Genomic DNA, 22677 nt, shown 5'->3' on the forward strand with positions numbered 1-22677 from the left:
ATGCTGTTACAATCCACAGCAGAAACACGTAGGGAGGCACGTTTTGACTATATTTGCTAAGTGTAACCACTTTACTCATTACATTGTACTTAAGGAATTCAAGAGTATACAGTGAGAGTCTGGGGACAGAACCGTACAGGTGCCCTATAGTTTGAGTAATCAGTTGTTTTTGTGCTTTACTCTAAGCTACTTGTGTGTGGGCTCATTTCCTTTCTACGGGTGGTATTTTGGGAGTATAAATGAATGATTGATTTTATGGCACTTCTTATTTTTGGTTTAAGGATTTTGATTTAGCCAAGAAGTCTGTTGACATTTTGCAGAGGCCTTGTTAAAAAGGAAGAAAGCCATCTGATTGGTTGCCATGGGCAGGTTTTGATAAATCTCCCCAGCCCTGTCTATACAAGGTCTCATAGCTTACAATGCATATGAGAACAAAAACCAAGCCATGAGGGGGAAAGAACTGTATGCGGAGCTCAGACAGAATTGTCTGGATATACAGATATGGAGAAGGGAAGTTAAAGTGCAGCACTTTTTTTGTACCCACGAGCACAGTGACCTACATAATTCTCAAATGGAAGAAGTTTTGATCAGGCAGGAATCTATTAGAGATGGCCACCCCACCGAACTTGACCAAGAATCCAATGGTCACCCTGGCTGAGCACCAAAGATCCTGTATGCAGATGGGAGAAACTTCCTACAGGTCAACCATCACTGCAGCTCTACTCATTAGAGGACAAACGAAAGCCCACTCTAAGTTTACTACAAAAAGCACCTTAAAAGGGGTACTCCACTGCCCACACGTTCGGAACATTTCGTTCCGAACGCTGGGCGCAGGGGTAGTGATGTCATTGCCACACAATGCAGTCACCACGCCCCTCCCATAGACTTGCATTGAGGGGACGTGGTATGACGTCAAGACCCCCAAAGCCAGCACCCAGTGTTTGGAACAAAATGTTCCTAACACTGGGGCAGTGGAGTACCGCTTTTAGGATTCTCATACCGTGAGAAACAAGATTTTCTGGTCTGATGAAACTAAAATTAAATGTTAGCACCTGGCACAGGGAGGCTGGTCAGGTTTGAGGGGGAGGGTCAATGGAGCAAAAAACAGAGATATTCTTCATTAAACTATGATCCAGAGTGTTCTGCACCTTAGACTGGACTAAAGATTCACCCTCCAATAGGACAATGACCATAAGCACACAGCAGAGGCAACACAGGACTGGCTTAAGGACAACCCTATGATTGCACTCGAGCCCTGACGAACACAACTGAACATCTCTGAAGAGACCTAAAAATGTCTTCCACCGATGGTCCTCACCTAACCTGACAGAGCTTAAGAGGATGTGCAGAGAAGAATGGCAGTAAATCCCTTGTGGCATCATGCCCCAAAAGACTGGAGGCTTTAAACTCTGCCAAAGGGGGTTCAACTAAGTACTGACTACGGGTCTAAATACTTATGACCACGATAAATTTTAGTTTATCCTTTTTGCAAAGATTTCTAACTTTTTTCCCTTTGATGTTTCGAGGTATTGTAGGCAGATTTTTATTTTACCACAACAGAAAATGTAAGGAGGTCTGAAAACTTTCCAAATGCATTTTATGGGTGTATAACTGAGACCTAATGTACACACAGGTAGGTACCAGATACTGGAAAATTATTTTTACACTCTTTTTGCAGGCCTGATCTATCTGAAAGTAAATGTTCCAAATGCTTTGTTTGACGCTGTGGAGGTTGGCCACGCCCCTCATTACATCATTGCCACGCCCCAAATGCAAGTCTATGGGAGGGAGCGTGATGTCAGTCACGCCCCCTTCCATAGGCTTGCATTGGGGGGGGGGCGCGAAGCCGTAATGTCATGAGGGGCGTGGCCAACCCTCACAGCATCAAAACAGCATTTGGAACATATACTTCTGAACGCTGGCCAGTGGAGTAGCCTTTTAACAGCTTCTAACCAGCCCCCCCTAGAGGAGAGATAGAGGTAACAGCACAACCAAGCTAGGTAATGGATTCTTTTCTACAGACACCCAAAGGATCAATATAGGTTGTGTGTTTCCATAGTTTAATCCGGAGCAAAAGATCACGTGATTCAAAGCGGAAACGAGTAGAGACGCTGAACTGGATTAGGTGAGCATCGGCCCTGGTGCCCTCCCCCCGTATCAATAACAGACACTCACACTGGTCTTTATACGAATCACATGCATGATGAGGTTATAATGCAATAGGACAGGCAGATGATTTAACACAATGATTATGACAAAAAAAAAGAACTGGAAATACCAACTTTTGCAAAATAGTTCACTGTCATAGGACACAGCAGCCTATGTACCAGAGGGGGGAGGGGGGGATAGGTGAATGTAGATTAGATACAGCCACATTTAGGTGCACGATTGATAAAATAAAACTGATGTCAACCACACAAAGTGTATTCTTAGGATGAGGGCATCACCCACCAAGAGTTTGCATGCAAACATCGCATAGACTGGTAACAGTCATTTTTGCCGTCACAGCTAACATCCATGAAAGAGGCGATTCCATCAAGCCGATAGGATGCAATGACAACACTGGGATAGCAATGGTCACTAGTGACTGGGCGGGCTGCTTTATTTTCATGATATGGATCCCTCCACAGGGTACAGGTAATACATACATATATATGTATTCACAGGCAGGGACTTGTCCTAACCAATGACATCAATGTTGCAAAAAATCTCCACGCTCCCCTCCTCCCATGCCATTTACAGCCGTAAGGTCCCGCATTGTAGAGCAGTGTTCCCGAACCGGCACTTCTTCAGCTGTTACAAAACTACAACCATTTTGCCCTACCAGCCTACAACTTGCAAAACTGCAACTTCCCTCTTGCCTTGACAGCTTCCGTCTTTTAAGACTACAACTCCCATCATGTCCTGACTAACTTTTGCTTGTAAACCTGTAACCCACATAACGCTGACAGCCCCTGGCTTTGCAACAGCTCAAAAAGGCATAGGCATGGGTAAACTGTTTTAGAGGAACTCCCCTCTAAGACCTTGCAAAAGCAGTAAAAAAAGCAATTTGGCAAAAAAAAATAAAAAATAGCTCCCAAACACAAAATAAGATGCCAACATGAAAGGACACTGTCAGATGTGATACATGATGACAGACCATAGGATACCGGAGGGGGCCGCCAACAGCACGAAGAGGGAAATGTTGGCACTGCCCATAATTACCAATCACACGACAGCCTTAAAGTGGGGAAAAAGCAGCTTCCTGATTGGCTGTTATGGGCTAGGCTGCCACGATCACCTTGACTTCATGGATTGTCGCACTGAATTGTTGGGGGTCGGGTTCATGGGGTTGAATTGACCCTTATGAATAAGAATTAAAGAATAAAAATCCTTAGTCATACAGGGGCAGTTTGAAGTACAATAATTTCTTTCATTATTGTTTCAGGGCAAATACGGAGCAGATACTTGGCTAGGGGGGGGGGGAGGAGTGGCGGAGTACACTTATAAACTACAGGTATATAATGATACAGGGATACAGTGGACTGGCCGAGAAAAAAAAACAAGAAAAAAAAAACAAAGAAAATGAAATTTAGGAGGAGAGGGTGGAAGTTACGTTGTAGCTCGCGTTAGAAGATACAGATGCTGAAAGAGTTATCTCAGTCCCAAGCCTACAGGCGGCACCACAAAGTCTATTCAGTTTCTTTTTTTTATCGTGTTTCAAAGTTACTTTTAGGATTTGGTGTTTTTTTTTAAACTTTTTTTTTTTTTAAGATCAGTTCTAGTCAAAGTTGAAGTGACGTCTTTACTGTTTGCTTCGGGTCTGGCATTCCTGAAAGACAAAAAAAAACAAAACAAAAAAAGAAAAAACATAAAAAGAAGAACGGTAAATAACTATGGAGCATGATAAACAGCCAATGGTCTGGAAGGCACCGCATCGGACCACAGTACATTAGCTCTACTTGATAAGAGCGAATATATAGTAATAGTAGCCAAAACAGAGGTAATTTCTTTAAAAAACTGCTCCGTCTGTCTCCAAGTTGGGTCTGGTTTAGTTCCATTGAAGTGAATGGAGCCAAGTTTTAATACCACACCCAACCTGGAGACAGAGCGCTTTTTGAAAGAAATTAGCTGTTTTACTATTCCTGAATTGACTTCTCAATTTATTCCGTCTTGTAAAAGCCATTTTGCTTCCGATTCTCTGGAAAAATCTACTTTATGCCGAATTCACATACACCAAATCTTACAAACCTTCAAACCCCCAGCATAGACAAAATTAGGAGATAGATTTCTTCTACCTGATGTAATGATCTAACATGCACATTTTGGTGGGACTACCTATCTAATGTGTATGGGGGCCTCCCGACTCCAACCACCCACAAACAGATGGTGGAGAGAAGGGTTGCACATGTTGGATTTTAACTGCCCAATCCTTTTGTTCTCTGGGAAATAAGCTGCTGCCATTACAATTTGTCGGCGGCTTGCCATCCTCTCCACATACCAGGTTCCTGCTTAACCATTTCATGTCTGGTACTGTATGGACTGCTCCTTCTCTAAATGAAAAACAGTTTTTGATCAGCTGATCGATTGTAAATGGTTAACCATGTATATAATTTTATAATAAGTTGGCATGCCAAGCCCTTCAGAGTGCAAACTACTTTTTGCAGGGACCCTTTACTTTGTCAAAGATGAGTAAAGGGTTTTTCCATATGGGGGCATAATAATAAAAAAAAAAAAAAAAAAAAAAAAAAAAGGAAAAGCCCTTGTAACTATGGCCATAATAAGAGTGTCAGTAAGGGATAAACCCACAATTATTATTTAGAGCTGCAATGATTAAAATTAAAATCGATTAAATTTGATAACAGGATTCATTGTCGACAAATCCAGTTATCGAATAATCGCCCGATTCATTGTCCGCAGTCAGGAGGCTGCTGCGGGCAGTCAGGCAAGAGTCCCGAAAATCCTGCAGCAGCCTCAGAGACAGTCTCAGGCTGAGACTCTCAGCTCCACCCTCCGATCAGTGTTACCAGCTAGGAGGCGGCTGCTCCTCCTAACTGTCTCCTCCCGCGCCGCCAATTAACCTGTCTTTCCCCACACCTAGCCCATGAGGATCAGTGACCCTCCATTTTCTGCCGCCATCCGCCACTGCCTCCAGGTCCCCCCTACGGTAGGTTGAGGTTCCAATAGAGCACACACACTGTGCTGCGGCCCTAGCGGTCGGTGATCCTCCCAGGGCCTCCGTCCTTGTGTGTCTGCAGTCTGCTCTGCACTGCTATACACATGGGGGTATGTGCAAAGCAGACTGCAGACAGTATTGCACCCTAGTGTCTTCGACAGACCTTAGGGTGCAATGCTCCGCAGCCTGCACATACACCCCCCCCCCCATGTGTATAGCAGGGTGTATACATTCATATACAGGTGGTGGTATGTGCAGAGCATTGCACCCTAGCCTGTACTGCAGACACAAGGGTGCAATGCTCTGCACATACCCCCATGGGGTATATACACATATGGGTGTGTGCAGATCATGTGCACCCTAGTATTTGTAGTACTACAGAGTCTGTTCTACAGACATGGGTCAGGGGGCAATGCTCTGTAGTCTGCACATACCCCCATGTGTATAGGAGTGCTGAATAAAAAAGGTAAAAATTACCTGCTTCCCCAATAAAAATTAGCTCCCCTTTTCCTATTGCTATACTAGAAAGTTAAATAACTTATTTTACATATTTGATACTGCCGCATGGCTGTCTGAACTATTAAAATATTAATGAATCATTAACATTTTATTTGAATAGTTAAAATTTACACTGGTTTCTGTGCAGAATCATTAATAATGATCCTGTACGGCAACCTGCTTAAATGTAAAAAAATTTAAAAATAAAATAAAAAATTGCTGCTGTTTGATCACATCACATGCTAGAAACTTTTAATATGGCCATTGTACATCATTTTTTAAGTAGAATCAGCTGAACTCCTTTTATTTGGAATTTAGAAAAAAAATTCCAATTAAAAATCGATAAAATCTTCGACAACTAATCAATTATTAAAATAATAGTTAGCTGCAGCCCTTTTATTTAAAAAAATTTTTTTTTTAGAAAGGGATATATTGCTTTAGAAACATCCCCTACTGTGTACTATAATATCTAAAGAGATTCAATGGGTTGTCCGGGATTAAGAAAACAGCACCACACGTGTCTACTGGCTGTACATGGTAATGCACTCTACTCATTCACGTCAATGAAGTTGAGCTGCAATACCCACATGAAGCCTGTGGATGGCAGTGCCGCTTTTTCTAGAAGAAAGCAGCCATATTTTGCTAATCCTGAACAACCCCTAAAGCTCTTGCTTTCACTTTACAGAGTAGAAATTATTATAAATCCTAACAAGAAGAGCTGTATATGGGGGAAGGTCAACGCATTAACGTCAATCTCTGTTGGGAAAGAATGGGAATTTCAGACTTGAATATGCGACACAGCCAAGCTGGAGTCTGCTGTAAATGTAAGGAATGAAGCAGTAGCCTTCCCCTTTATGTCACCAGACCGGACCATCCCACAGTCCCGGGACCGCCAGGTGAGAAGCTTGGAAAATTTACCTTCTGTACAAGTCTTCTCCCTCTCTTTTGCTAGCAGTTCCTCTCTCTGATGCCACTGCCATTCTATGCAAATAAAGGGGGAGAAGAGATTTAGCAAGTCATCCAGCACAGTCCACTACTCAGGAGGAGAGATCAGGTTCATATATTCACAAATATACACGGAATGGAAGGACAGTGTTCTATACCTATTCATTTATACAGAAAGTAAACATCAAAATCCTAATAATCCAGCATCCTCATGACTGACATTACCAGATACACTCCCAAACATACTTACCCCATGTCTTCTTCTGGGGGAACCATGAATTTGGGAACGATCAGCACATGCCCAACACACACAGACAATGAATATGTTGCAGCCATGAACAGTGTGTAAGACTAGAAAGTATAGTTCTGTTATTCCAGGACGGGACTATTTTTGTGACATGCTGGATTATCAGTATTTGTGAACCATTATACTGTACTCTCCTGTTTTTCAGGGGTCTGCATGTTCATAAAGTCAAATAAGTAGGGAGCTACTATAATGAACTGAGAAGCTTTATATACACCATATATATGAAAGGGGGGGGGAGATCACATTTTATAAACTACTACAAAATGTTGGAGAAGAGCCTTTTACAGAACCGGCAGGTCTTGTATCCTGCTTTACAACTCAATTAGGACACAATTAGGTTATTAAAGTATCATAAAGATCAATCTTACTGAATTAGTGCTTAGCTATGTGTATATACAATCTTCTGTAATCTTCATCAGATATGTGTATATACACCGACCAGCCATAACATTAGAACCCCCTGGTAGTATAGTTTGTATCCCTTATGCTCTGATCCATCAAGGTTCTGTTGTCTGCACCAACACCTCAGAAGTAGATCCTATAAGTTGTGAGGTGCAGCCTTCAGACTTGTTTTTCCAGCACCTCCCACAGGTGATCGGACTGAGGATCTTGGGAAATGAAAGATAAAGATGGGAAGTCCCCATCTTTATCTTTGAGCTTTCATTAGTCCATTCGCTCACCTGCCCATTGTAGAGACTTTTAATCATGGAGAGGGGTCGGCAAGCTTCTATGCCCTGCATCTTTATTATGGCTAGCAGGAACTTTTCAGCAGTTTGCTCTACAGCAGTTCTTCTGTGGGATCAGACCATACAGACTAGTCTTTACTCCCCACACCTCGATGAACCTTCATGCGCACCCTCCTACAATCCAGTCCCAGGTTGTGCTTCCTTGGAGCACCTTTGGATGTTCTGAAGGCTCTAACCAAGTTGTCTAGACTTCACAATTTGAGAGGTAAATGGAAAAAAAAGAGGTGCGCTCCTAGTGAAGTAAGCTGTGCAGAATGATGCACCATACCGAGAGTACAACACCTTGATGAGCATGTAGACTTGCTGGGAGTAGAATCTGAAGGGGTTGCTGCCTTGGCGTCCTTGACCGTGACCTCCAGGTCTGGTCCGATAAATAATGAAAAAAAAAAGATAAAAATTAGGACTTCCCGGGCGGCGCCTTCCTTAAAGACGAAATTGCCAAGATGTGTATAAAAGGCAGTTTTATTGGAAAAAGGTGCAACTTAAAAGTTTGAACCCCGAACCGGGTTCTTTATCAAGCAGTGTGTGTACTGTCTGACCAAGAACCCGGTTCGGGTTCAAAACTTTTAATACACATCTTGGCAATTTTGTCTTTAAAAATGGGTACTCCAGTGAAACTATTTTTTTTTAATCAACTGGTGCCAGAAAGTTAAACAGATTTGTACCCCTTTTAAGGGGTACTCCGCCCCTAGACATCTTATCCCCTATCCTTTGGATGTCAGATCGCCGGGGAGCCCCGGGATCCCCGCTGCGGCACTGCGCTATCATTACAGCACAGAGCAAGTTCGCTCTGCACGTAATGACGCGCAATACAGGGGCCGGAGCATCGTTACGTCACGGCTCCGCCCCTCGAGATGTCAGGGCCCGCCCCTTTCAATACAAGTCTATGGGAGGGGGCACGGCGGTCATCACGCCCCCTACCATAGACTTGCATTAAGGGGACGGGCCTAGATGTCACGAGGGGCGGAGCCATGACGTCACGCGGCTCCGTTCCCTGTATCGCCCGTCATTACGCACAGAGCGAACTCGCTTTGTGCTGTAATGATAGCACAGTGCCGCAGCGGGGATCCCGGGGGTCCCTAGCAGCGGGACCCTGGCCATCTGACATCTTATCCCCTATCCTTTGGATAGGGAATAAGATGTCTAGGGGCGGAGTACCCCTTTAAGGAAGGCGCCACCCAGGAAGTCCTAATTTTTATCCTTTTTTCCCCATTATTTTAGACTTCACAATTTGGCCTTTGTCACAGTCGTTCGGTCCCTTCCTCTTGCCCATTTTTCTGCTTAGAATCCTAACTTTAAGAACAGACTTCCTACTCTCTGTCTAAGATATCCCACCCCTGCCAGGCCTAATTGTCTTCAGATACTTCTTGTAATTACGTTACACAATGACTTTCCATAGGACTACAAGATAGATGATTTTTAACAATTGAGCATCAGCTGGTATTCAGAGCAACACAGAGTTGTATGCAATCTTGTGGACTTCAGCCGTCACTCGATCAAAGTTACTTTAAAATCTAATTTGTAGCGCTAAGAAAAGGGCCTTAATGTTATGGTTGGTCAGTGTAGGTAACACATGTCAAAGAGATGCATCTATTCATGTCCATGCTGACCAGAATTCCAAAAAAAACCACAACGATCAGGTGTCTTTAATGCTCCCGGCAGATCAATGTATCATTTTGACTTTGGTATTAGACAAATCTTTTATTGCAAATCTGCCTTGGCCTCTAAAAGGTCTTTTACAGCTGAGAAACTGATAATTCACCTGTTTGCCGAAAAAAAAAATTTTTTTACCAACTTGCTCATATAGGCTTTGAGATTATCGAACATTGCAGTAACTCGCAAAATCCTTACTCGAGACTAATCTACTTGATCAAAGTTTCTAAACCGGCCGCACAGTATAAAAATGTAGAAAAAAAAAAAAAAAAAAAAAAACGACTCCTGATGCTGAATGTAGGCTATATTCACACATGGCAGACTTGTTACAGACACCTCACCATTCACATGAATGGAACAGAATTACAAGGAGCAGCCATATTTAACTTCCACTATGTGATCCTTTTGTTCTTAGGGAGAAAAGCCACCACCTAAAGCAGTGTTTCCCAACCAGGGTGCCTCCAGCTGTGGCCAAACTACAACTCCCAGCATGCCCGGACAGCCGAAGGCTGTCCGGGCATGCTGGGAGTTGTAGTTTGGCCACAGCTGGAGGCACCCTGGTTGGGAAACACTGCCCTTAGGAGTCTGATAACATGCTTGGCTGAGGCAAATAAGTACATATAAGGAAGGACTGGGACAGATCGGTGTCCATGTTGGGCTGTACTGAGGCGATCATTCAACGCATGAGTCCTATCAATCAGAAATGGGCTCATGCACAGGACTCTCTGGGTGTCATATTGTTGCCTTAGAAACTGTCCAGCCCAGCACGGCCTGAGTCGCTTCTCAGTTTAGTATCTGTACAATGACAGGTGACAAAAATGCCCTGATCTAGGGGCATTCAACATACCTGCAGAGTACTAGAACAGATTTTCAGTCCCTAAATGCTTCCTTTCCGTGACCGCAAGCAGACATTACATACTGAAATGGAAACACTTTCCATAAAGCCAGTTTCAGGAAAGCAAAAACAGCCAAAAGTCCCAGCTGGACTATAAAGCTAATGGCTTGAAGTATGTCAGGGTCTATTCACACGGCAGAATTTCCGCACATCCGCATTCATTTGGGTAGTTTCTTGCTTGTACCGAATTTGCAGCGTGAATGTGAGTGTGAAATCCCATTGAAGTCTATTGGGCTTTAATTTGATGAGGAAATCCCACCCTGTGAAAATAGCCTTATGGTGCTGTCATTATGGGCTAACGGAACCACAACACATGCTGCCAGTCAGTCTCATGACCCGAATTTACTCCTGTCACCTCATGTCAGGCCAGACAAAATATATGTCCGTAATATGCCAGTGTAAAGCCCGTCTATCTGATCAAAGCTTTGCAGCACAAGGAGGATGGGGCGTTAGACATTCGCTACCAGTACCCTGCTAGAACACAGGCAGCCCCCAATATACACTGCTCAAAAAAATTAATTAAGGGAACAATTAAACAACAATGTAACTCCAAGTCAAACACTGTGCACTCAGGAAGCAACACTGATTGGCAATCAATTTCACATGCTGTTGTGCAAATGGGACAGACAACAGATGGAAATTTTAGACAATTAGCAAAACACCCTCTAATAAAGGAATGGTTCTTCAGGCGGTGACCACAGACCACTTCTGGTCACTTTTGAATGCTGGCAGTACTTTCACTCTAGTGGTAGCATGAGATGGAGTCTACAACCCACACAAGTGGCTCAGGTAGTGCAGCTCATTCAGGATGGCCCATCAATGCGAGCTGTGGCAAGAAGGTTTTCTGTGTCTGTCAGCGTAGTGTCCAGAGGATGGAGGCGCTACCAGGAGACAGGCCAGTACATCAGGAGACGTGGAGAAGGCCACAGGAGAGCAACAACACAGCAGCAGGACCGCTATCTCCACCTTTGTGCAAGGAGGAGCACTGCCAGAGTCCTGCAAAATGACCTCCAGCAGGCCACAAGTGTGCATGTGTCCACTCAAATGGTCAGAAACAGACTCCATGAGGGTGGTATGGGGGCCTGACGTCCACAGGTGGGGGTTGTGCTTACAGCCCACCGTGCAGGACGTTTCCAAGAGAACACCAAGATTGGCAAATTCACCACTGGCATCCTGTGCTCTTCACAGATGAAAGCAGGTTTACACTGAGCACGTGACAGTCTGGAGACGCCGTGGAGAACGTTCTGCTGCCTGCAACATCCTCCAGCATGACCGGTTTGGCGGTGGGTCAGTAAGGTTGTGGGGTGGCATTTCTTTGGGGGGGGCCGCACAGCCCTCCATGTGCTTGCCTGAGGTAGCCTGACTTCCATTAGGGACATAGATGAGATCCTCAGACCCCTTGTGAGACCATATGCTGGTGCGGCTGGCCCTGGGTTCCTCCTAATGCAAGACAATGCTAGACCTCATGTGGCTGGAGTGTGTCAGCAGTTCCTGCAAGAAGAAGGCATTGATGCTATGGACTGGCCCGCCCGTTCCCAGACCTGAATCCAAATGAGCACAAATGGGACATCATGTCTTGCTCCACAGACTGTCCAGGAGTTGGCGGATGCTTTAGTCCAGGTCTCGGAGGACATCCCTCAGGAGACCGTCAGCCACCTCATCAGGAGCATGCACAGGTGTTGTAGGGAGGTCATACGGGCACGTGGAGGCCACACACACTACTGAGCATCATTTTGACTTGTTTTAAGGACATTACATGAAAGTTGGATCAGCCTGTAGTGGGGTTTTCCACTTTGATTTTGAGTGTGACTCCATATCCAGACCTCCATGGGTTGATAAATTTGATTTCCATTGATAATTTTTGTGTGATTTTGTTGTCAGCACATTCAACTATGTCAAGACGAAAAGTATTTCATACGATTAGTTCATTCAGATCTAGGATGTGTTATCTTAGTGTTCCCTTTATTTTTTTTGAGCAGTGTATATTAGTGCTCTTGACTCCTGTGCAAGCTTATACCCTTTCTTGTCTTCAGTTTCTGGCACAGGAAGGGTCTACAACCTACCACTGTAACCCCTATTAGTTTCCATAGGGCTTCTTTGCTGTCATTTAGTCACCAAGAGGCTCTTAACTAGAGATTAGCGAAGTTGCAGTAACTCGATTTGTCACGAACCTCGCAGCTCGGAGTTTGCCCACTTTATCCTGCATAAATTTGCTCAGCTTTCAGGTGCTCTGGTGGACTAGGAGAGTCTCCTAGGACTGTATCCACCTCTTCCAGCCCATCGGAGCACCTGAAAGCTGAACTAATTTATGCAGGATAAGTTATCAACTGCCGAGCTGCGAGGTTCGTGACGAATCGAATCACTAACTTCACTCATCTCTACTCCTAACCTAAGAGGGCTGCATGGGGAACAAAGTGCACTTCTCAATCCTTATCCCTATAAATTCATAGTGAGATATCTTCTAAGGCCATGTTGACATGGTGGAATTTCTTAGCGGAAACATTCTGCTCGGAAATTTTGCTGCAACAAAGTCTCATTGATTTCACAGGTATTAGCGAATTTTGCTCGAAAAGCCATTGTCATCTATGGAGACCATGCATTTGCGAGCCGTCCTAGTACCGCCGGAACATGCAAATGTGTGGAAGGTCAGCTCGTGTTTTCCGGGAAGACATTCTGCACATTTTTACTAGGGATGACTTCCTGAAGTCACAGCCTGAAGACATCTGACCCAGATATCATAGTCCACCAACGCAGGGTTGTACATGTTCAGATATAACCCAATCCAGAGGTCCACCACACAGTCCTCAAGGACCACCAAACCTGGAATGTTGGTGGGTCTTGAGGACCACTGTACACCCAGTGTTCTCAAAAGAGCTAGATTAATGACAAAGATTGTGGAATTTACATTAGGCAGATGTCTATCAGTTGAGGTAAAGTGGTTTACCTCAATAACATGCAAAATTATATCTCATGACACTATGTCGCTCTCAGAGACCAAATTCTTATTTGTTCATGTGATATAAAGAAGTTTGATTGGTTAGGTCCAATGCACATACACAAACTTTCCATATGCTGCACTTCTTAATTGTAAGGATATTTGAACCTCCATGCACCCTTCACCAAAGGGGGTACAGCTAAATGCCTTAAGGAAACAATATGTTTTATTGTTGCTTTTATAGGTGGGAAAAAAAAACAGACAGACATTTTTCTGGTTAAGTCAGAGCCCCGTCTCCCCCCCCATTTTAACATGCAGTGGTCTGTTCCATAGGTCTTGCTTGGTTGGAAACAGACCAATGCACATAAAGACAAGAGAGTCAATACTACTCTAAACATTTAGTAAAGCTGGTTACCTAGGGATTCTTTTATTCTGTCACTGCATGCAAAGCAGAAACAAATATGGTACAACACAAAAACACTTATTGTACAGGTTCTCCTGTTACACTGAATCATCAGGATTTATGCCACTTACACTAAACTGAGCTATGGGAGCGTCCCTATACTTCTGTCCATATTTACTCATCTACAGATGTTAACTGTTTAAAGCAGCGTTCCTCAACCAGTGGCTCTACAGCTGCTGTGGGCAAAGGCCATCAGGGCATTCTGGGAGAGTTGTAGCTTTGCTACAGGTTTAGGAACACTGCTTTAAAAGAATTTATGATAATGCAAGAGTCTTCAACTTTCCAACAGGCTTTGTCTTAAAGCAATCCACCGTCTTCATGACCTCTGCTTGCTGTTAGTGAATGAAAACGTGTCCTGATCATGTCCAACTGAGACAGTTACCAGAAAGCCCTCGGATACACTGTCCACAGCCCTGCAGCCGGCTCCCTTGGACGTGATCTTGACAAATATGTGAATATATGCTTCCATTCAATGACTGGATGTAGAGATCTTGCAAATGGTGTGGACTTAAATCAGAATTTATATTAAAAAGTTGGAGAACTTTTCATTACCCAATATACTTTGACAAAACCATAGAAATCCCCTCCATCACACTCTCATTACTACTGAAGTCAGACAGCGAGAAGGGTTAAGGCTGGCTTATTACCTTGCGCACGACCTCTTCCTCCTCCTGGCGCTTCTCATAATGAGAAAAGTCATCAAAGATGGAGGTCGTGTGCTTGTAAGTGGCAATGATTTTAAGCACTAGTTTTGCTTTTTCTAAGGGCACCTCCTGCGTGTCTCGCGAGTTTGTGACCGGTTTATTGTCGTTGTTCTCCAGACGGATATGCCTCAGCTGGTTGTTGGGGACGTCTTTGACAAAGAGCCACTTAACGTCAAACTTGCCCTTCCACTTGTCCTGTGACCAGACACCAGCGCTGGTGCCATAATCGACAGGTGACCGCATCTCGGCCACACCGCAGAAATGTCCACTGCCATTGACGCTGAAGAGCAAGTAGACTGGGCCTTTGCCGTTCATGGAGCGAAAAGCGCTGTCCAGACGCTTATTACCATGCTCCGTGCTACACCAGATAGAGTACTTGATGGAACGGTGAATATCGTCCTCTGAGTAACTCTTGATGATAAACACTCGTCCGTTTTTCAGGTTCCAGTCGAAGTCCTTGGGGTTGTAGCTGTGAGAGGCTTTAAGCTTCTCCAACACTGGATGGGAGTCACTACCAGGGACAGCGTGAGGCTGAGCCCCACCCAAAGGATTCCCGTCAGGTCCCCCACCTTGCCCATAGGCAGCGTTCCTGTTACGGGGAGCTACCCAGCGGTTCTGTGGGGCTTGCTGCTGCGGTGGAGCTGGGGGGTTTTGGTAAGGGGCTTGGGACATGGGCGGGGGTTGAGCAGGGATGGGTTGCAGCAGCTGCTGTTGGGGTTGCGGCTGAGGGATGGACTGAGGAGATGGGATCTGCGGAGGCATTGGGGGCTTAGTAACAGGACCCTTATTGTCCCAGGTGCCAATGTCCATGTTATGTTTGATAGGCGGTGGAGGCAGTGCCCCACCGATGATGGTCACGGGTTTAGTTTTTGTTTTAGGTTGTGGTTTGGCAGGTTTGCTGGCTATTGCTGCCCATGAGGTGGGTTTGGAAGGTGGCATGCTGATACTGTTGCCACCATTGCCTGACAGAGCACTTGGCATTCCTACGCTGTTTACCACAGATCCCACCGTTTTTACTGCTGATGCAGTCACGTTGCTGCCTATCTTAAGCCCCACCATGCCCTGTTCGATGCTGTTCATGCCCGGAGCTTTATTCAGAGTCTCATTATGAAAGCCGGTCTGTCCATCCACAATTGTCCCGCCCAAGGAGCTGGGAGGGTAGCTGTAGCTGCCCCCATAGGCAGAGTTCTGAGTCTGCTGACCCTGAGAACCGCTGGTGCCCCAAGCGGAAAATGCAGGGTTTTCCGGGAAGAAATTGAAGCGATGTTGGTAGATGTTATTCCCCAGACCCCCTGGTTGTCCGAACACTGCATCGTGCATGAAGTGATGGTCTCCGTTGCTGAGCTGTCCGTATGGGGTAAGATATGGGATGGGAGGATCCCCACCAGTTGACCATGGCGCCTCACTCAGGGAGTAGGGAAAGATAGATGGCGGATAATAGCTGGAGAGGTACGGGTCTGTCATTGAAGGGTAGCTGTTACTCTGTAAGAAAATAAAAATGAATAAAAAAATTTTAGTTTGTGAAATAAAAAAAAACAGACAAACTGAAGTAAAATTCAAAGATTACCCACTCAAACCTATAGATTTTTTTTTCCTCAGTCATGTCTAGAAAACCCATCAATAGCCTATTCTAAAGTTAAACAATCAACATATGAGTGTGGGGGACCATTGAAAATCATAAAGGGCGAATGTATTTCATACTGCAAAGACGACCCCCTCCAACCACATAGTAAGACCTCAGTAATCTTTGATGGCAGTGAATGAAAATAGCAATTCCCTATTCTAATACAGTAGCAGTGTTATTACAATGATCACACTGACCTGGTTGGACTGCCCGGACAGATACTGCTCGAAGTCGTTGTCATGGACGTTGTCCTTCTGGTGCAAAGATCCATTTTGAACTGAAATAAGATCATTGTTTGAGCGCCCTAGTGGAAAAACTATGGGGAGAAATTAAGTTTGCAGACTAACCTGACAAGAGGGAAGGGGGAGCCTTACAGAGTCTAAGCAGAGGCTGCGAGTGGCCTACACCACATCCTGCTATGGAAATAGGGCCTACTACATGAAAAATATGTTCCCCTGCCAATCCTAATACTGGTCCCTGCATGAAGCTTATCCGGGACAGTATTGGCAATCAGACAAGCCAACAGAATCTGGATGAGGTATTGTTGCGCCCAGTGAATGCATATTACTTATTTCTGTATATAAGCTTCTCATAAAACCACTGGTCGCCCTTAAACTGACAGCAGCTTAGCATCACCCTGCTCCCACAATGCACTGCTGCAGCACTTCAACAACTCCCACGGCTCCTTGTAGCAGTTTATAGAGAGGTTTGCCCTATCCTGAGGGTAGGCCATCAATTTTGTAAGGGTATGGAATCCTAAAGCTTTTCCGTCTGGGCTGGAGTCTAAAACCTATATTTATGGGATTTCAGATGGGGTAGTAGTAAAATAATATTTACCTTTACTGTCCTGTCCTTTTGGTCTCTTTCATTTTTCAGATGAGCAAATTAAAGAGAAAGAAAAAAAAAAAAAAAAAAATAAGACAATGTATATATTATCATAGACATACACAAGCAGTTCTCAGGTGTTACCAAGCCACATGTTGTTAAAGGGGTACTCCCCCCCCTAGACCTCTTATCCCCTATTGAAAGGATAGGGGATAAGATGTCAGATTGCAGGGGTCCCGGCTGCAGCACCCACCAGTTGAGGCTTCTGGCAGCACTGGAGGCTCTCATCCTAATGCCTCACAACCACGGTGACAGGAGAACTGTTTCGCCCCCTCCCATAGACATGCATTGAGGGGCGGGGTGTGATGTCACACGGGGGGGCGGAGTCGTGACATCACGATCTCCAGTCACCGTGGTCAGGGGATAAGATGTCTATGGGAGGAGTACCCCTTTAACATGTGGTGTAATGTCTTCCAGTGTGGCACAGCATTACTCTGCACAAGGGGGGCGGTGCATAGGACAAGTAGCAGCTACTCAGGATGGAATTTCCAAAAAGTCCTCGGATCTAGAATCCAGTTGTTGCTGACAGCAGTTCATTTCATCCCTTGCACTGCTTTTGAGAGATATTCACATTGTTTTTCCCATAGTATCTTACAAGAAACCTCCAGACGTTGCAAAACTACAACTCCCAGCATGCCCGGACAGCCATCGGCTGTCCGGGCATGCTGGGAGTTGTAGTTTTGAAACATCTGGAGGTCCGCAGGTTGAAGACCACTGCTATATAAGAACAATATGCATGTGCAGTGACAAAGATGGTGACTGTATGGAACAGGAAGTGTTGTCATGTTGAACTAGCGTCAGGCTTTGAGCTATTAGTCCAGTACACTTTTAGGCCATTTCTTTTAAAATCTTTAAACTGTCCATGTAATGTACAACCATAGCCTACAGCTAGGCCCCTAATAAATTATTTTATGATTTTTAACATCTAGTTTTAATCACTGAAACATCATGCGGATCCGATTCACTATCTACATCAAAGGCTGCATCTGACCAGAGAATTCATTCCCAGATTGATCAAACTGTGTGAGAATAAAAAATAAAGTGATTTTCCCACAACAGCCAATCACAGCTCAGCTAATGAGCTGTGATTGGTTCTTGTGGGAAAGTCACTCCATTTTTTTCTCTCACAGTTTGATAAATCTTTGCCTATATGCCTGTACATGATATGAATAGTGATAAAAAGTAGGAAGTGTTGTCATGGGTAAAGATGAGCGAACTTACAGTAAATTCGATTCGTCACGAACTTCTCGGCTCGGCAGTTGATGACTTTTCCTGCATAAATTAGTTCAGCCTTCAGGTGCTCCGGTGGGCTGGAAAAGGTGGATACAGTCCTAGGAAAGAGTCTTCTAGGACTGTATCCACCTTTTCCAGCCCACGGGAGCACCTGAAAGCTGAACTAATTTATGCAGGATAAGTCATCAACTGCCGAGCCGAGAAGTTCATGACGAATCGAATTTACTGTAAGTTCGCTCATCTCTAGTCATGGGCTTGAGCTGTAGGCAAGAACATCTTTGGGTCATATCGTCTAAAATCACTGATTGTCAATGTAATGAAAAGACATATAGGGGGAGATTAAAACCTGTTTAGAGGAAGAGGGGTGCAGTTGCCCACAGCAACCAGATTGCTTCTTTCATTTTTAAAAAGGTAAATGGTCAGCCTGTTCCCCCACACTAAACCCAATACACTGTTATAGTGCGGGTGAACAGGAGTCCAATGAGGAGGCACTGACTAAAATACATACCTTGAGTGTACGTTCACACGAGCAGATTTACAGCGGATTTTACACTGCGGATCCACTGGTGAAGGCCCCGCTCTATACTGTCTTTACAATGGCCTGCTAGTAGCGGCAATACGCTGCGACGAGCAGACACCCTGCAGCGATGTGCGCGGCGCACTCTTACATCGTGGCCACTCTCCCTGCTCTGTGCTAGGCAGAGAGCTCCCGCCATGTGTGAATATACTGTGACTCGCACATCCCAGTGTGTCTGCTCGTAGTGGCATATTGCCGCGACGAGCAGGCACATGTAAAGATAGCATAGAGCGGGCCTTCACCAGCGGATCCGTAGCGAAATACCTTACGGAAATCCACTTGTGTGAACGTACCCTAAGTCCGGAGATATGTCCCACTGATTATCCACTGCTATATTCTCTGAATTGCACGTTGGAGGTGGGCAACATTGGCTCAATTTGCCTATTTATTGTCTGTGACTCCAAGTCCTAGTGTAGTGTTTCCCCAACCGGGGTGCCTCCAGCTGTTGCAAAACTACAACTCCAGCATGCCTGGACAGCCTTTGGCTGTCCAGGCATGCTGGGAGTTGTAGTTTTGCAACAGCTGGAGGCACCCCGGTTGGGGAACTCTGTCCTAGTGACATGGAGTTGCTTGTCACGTGAGCGCATGCGCCGACTGAACACTCACGTGACCAGCAACAACGAACACGCAAATTAAGCTGACAGGGCCCACCTCTAGCGTGCAATTCAGAGAATATAGAAGCGGATCATCGGTGGGACGTATCTCCGGACTTAAGGTTCGTATTTTAGTCAGTGGCCCCTTAGTGGACTCCTGTTCACCCGCACTATAACCCAGTATATTTGATTTAGTGTGAGTGAACAGGATGACCGTTTACACCTTTAGGGTCTATTCACACGTACAGTATTCTTCTGTGTTCAGTTTAAATTGAAATCTGCCGCAGAAAAACCTGCGCATCAAATCTGCACACAATACTGTACATTAAAGAGGCCTGTGAAAAATGATTGGTTGCTATGGGAAACCACCACTCTTCCTCTACACGTTTTGATAAATCTCCCCCATATGATCCTCCAGAGCAAGCGCCATTTGTTGCAGTGTCACCATGAGCACCAGATTGTGTCCACCCGCCCCCTCATTTTACCTCCATAGGTCCTAATAAAAGACAGACATCCCCTTCATGTTTTATTGCAATGCCCTACAGTAGTAAAATGTAGCCCTCTGGGTAGGAATGCATAAAATCTGACCACTGGGAACAGTGACCCCAATAGTAATGAGTAAGAAATAATACAGGAGATGGAGAAGAATGAAGGATGAACAATAGAAGACAAGACAATAGAGATGGAGAAGTCATAAGGTAGTAAAAAAGGATGCATAAAAAGGAAACAAAGAATCATTTAAGAAGCTGCAGAGATTAGAAGAAACATCAAAGAGAAATGGCACAGACATCAAAGCCAAAAAGCCCCAGTTTCCCCTCCATGTAGAGGGAAACAGCAAATATGTATTCCACAGAACAGATACATGGGGGTAAGTTTAGATTGTAACCTAATAGGCCTTGGGCTACCTTGTATTCTAGTAATAGGCTATTGATCTGTATCCCTGGTAAGACCATGTAGGTTTAGATCATAGGTCCCCAACCTGTGACTCTCCAGCTGCCGCACAACTACAGCTCTTATGCCTTGCCAGCCTTAAAGGAAAACTGTCAGCTTTCTCCCCCCACACTAACCAGCGGTACCGGCTGGTAGTGCGGGGGACGCTGATTAGTTTGAGTCTTACCGTGCCCGGATCCACTACGCCGTTCAGCCGTAATCTTCTATTTTCGGTCTATGCTAATGAGGTGCTAACTGGCACTCTGACGTCATTGCCTCCTGCCGCAACACCGCCCAGCTCATCAATATTCCCTGCCCTCCCTCCTCCTCTCCCCGCTCTGTAATGGAGAGAGGGGAGGAATATTGATGAGCTGGGCGGTGCTGCGGCAGGTGGCAATGACGTCAGAGTGCCAGTAAGCCCAGCCGGTGCCAGTTAGCACCTCATTAGCATTTACCAAAAATAGAAGAATACGGCCGAACGGCAAGGCAGATCCGGGCATGGTAAGAATCAAACTGATCAGTGTCCCCCGCACTACCAGCCGGTACCGCTGGTTAGTGTGGGGGGAGCATGCTGACAGTTTTCCTTTAATAATGGGAGCTGTAGTTTCGCAGGGGTTTCTACTATGAAGATCTCTGCTACTTCAACTCCCAATATGCCCTCACATCCTCACATCCAGCTTATTGGCGCAAGCTGGGAGTTTTACTTCACCACAGCAGAAGGTTACACTAAGGGAGGACACTTAAAAATGGATGGAATATAAATAAAATATATATATATATATCATAAAATGTTGCAGTATCTTGTAATACCTTTTTTATTGGACTAACAGAATTTTGTAGAGAATCTTTCGGGATTCCTCCCTTTATCAAGTCCAAAGCAAATCTAAGCTCACAAGCAGAAGACACAGGTTACATCTCACAAATATGCAGGGGTTAAGACAATAGATGTGGAGAATTCACACTAAGATGGGCCATAAATTGTCCTGTTATGGGAACATAGACTGAATAGATAAGGATGAGAAAAAGGGGGAGCAGGGGGGAGAATGGGAATTAAGCGGGACATAGTGAGATGTAAAAGAGAACACAGTGCAGGTTATAAGAGAATTGAGTACAGGTTATAAGAAATTTTAATAATGAGATAAGAAGCTCAAATCCACATTAAGTCCCCTGTTTTTCGAGTCTAAAAACAGTATCATTTTGACTTCTCCACATCTATTGTCTAAGTCAAAATGATACTGTTTTTAGACTCGAAAAACAGGGGACTTAATGTGGATTTGAGCTTCTTATCTCATTATTAAAATTTCTTATAACCTGTACTGTATTCTCTTATAACCTGCACTGTGTTCTCTTTTACATCTCACTATGTCCCGCTTAATTCCCATTCTCCCCCCTGCTCCCCCTTTTTCTCATCCTTATCTATTCAGTCTATGTTCCCATAACAGGACAATTTATGGCCCATCTTAGTGTGAATTCTCCACATCTATTGTCTTAACCCCAGCATATTTGTGAGATGTAACCTGTGTCTTCTGCTTGTGAGCTTAGATTTGCTTTAGACTTGATAAAAAGGGAGGAATCCTGAAAGCTTCTCTACAAAATTCTGTTAGTCCAATAAAAAAAGGTATTACAAGATACTGTAACATTTTATGATTTGCATCACTGGACTAATACTGCTACTCAAATTTTCTATATATATATATATATATATATATATATATATACACACACACACACACACACACACAGGGCCATAAATATTGGGACATCAACACAATACTAATATTTATGGCTCTATACACGATCTATTCTATTTCAAAAGAAACATACAAGATAAGCATTAACTACAGATTGTCAGCTTTAATTTGAGGGTATTTACATCCAAATCAGGTGAACGGTGTAGGAATTACAACAGTTTGCATATGTGCCTCCCACTTGCTAAGGGACCAAAAGTAAGGGGACAATAATCAAATCAAACTTTCACTTTTTAATACAGCGACCACCCCCCCCCCCCCCCCACCTATGATGGCCCCGACATACGATAATTTCAACATGCGATGGCCTCTCAGAGGCCATCGCATGTTGAAGGCAGCATCAACATACGATGGTTTTGTATGTCGGGGCCATCACATAAATGGCTATTCGGCAGCGCAGACTGCTTCAGCTGCCACCAGATAGCCGTTTACGGGGCCCAGTGTGCTCCGGTGATTGTCTCTTCATGTCCTCGGGGCTCCTCTTCAGGATTCCTGCATCGCCGGCAATCTCCATCGTCGTCATCATGTTGCCGCGCATGCTGTCCCGCCATAGGAGCAGCGTGCATAGTGACGTGATGGTGGTGACGGAGCGCGAGGATCCCAGGGAAGCAGAGATGTCCGGAGTGTCGGGGACACGGTGACAGCGATGGAGGGCGACATCCAGGGCAGCGGTTACAGTCCGGAACGGCGGGGACAGGTGAGTACAACTTCCTATTCTTTCCATTGCACGGATCCCTCAACATACGATGGTTCATTTGGAAGGGATTACCATCGTATGTTGAGGGA

The 22677-nt window shown here is 44.8% G+C and overlaps 1 protein-coding gene across 8 annotated transcripts in view; it reads right to left on the reverse strand.

The window, feature by feature from the left end:
- The window catches only part of YTHDF1 (YTH N6-methyladenosine RNA binding protein F1), a 26729-nt gene continuing 4052 nt past the window's right edge, over nt 1-22677 (reverse strand). For 3 of the 8 annotated variants that reach the window (XM_056547575.1, XM_056547578.1, XM_056547577.1), the window contains 5 exons: nt 16763-16787; nt 16123-16241; nt 14245-15783; nt 6572-6634; nt 1-3811 (listed from right to left, as the gene is read on the reverse strand). In XM_056547575.1, the coding sequence (XP_056403550.1) occupies nt 6602-6634; nt 14245-15783; nt 16123-16241; nt 16763-16787 (1716 nt within the window). In that variant the 3' untranslated portion in view covers nt 1-3811; nt 6572-6601. Of the gene's footprint in view, nt 3812-6571; nt 6635-13340; nt 15784-16122; nt 16242-16762; nt 16788-22677 lie in introns of those variants that run through there. The other 5 variants (XM_056547581.1, XM_056547579.1, XM_056547576.1 and 2 more) reach the window with 4 other exon arrangements.

Source organism: Hyla sarda, chromosome 12, assembly GCF_029499605.1.
Source record: "Hyla sarda isolate aHylSar1 chromosome 12, aHylSar1.hap1, whole genome shotgun sequence".
Lineage (NCBI taxonomy): Eukaryota > Metazoa > Chordata > Amphibia > Anura > Hylidae > Hyla > Hyla sarda.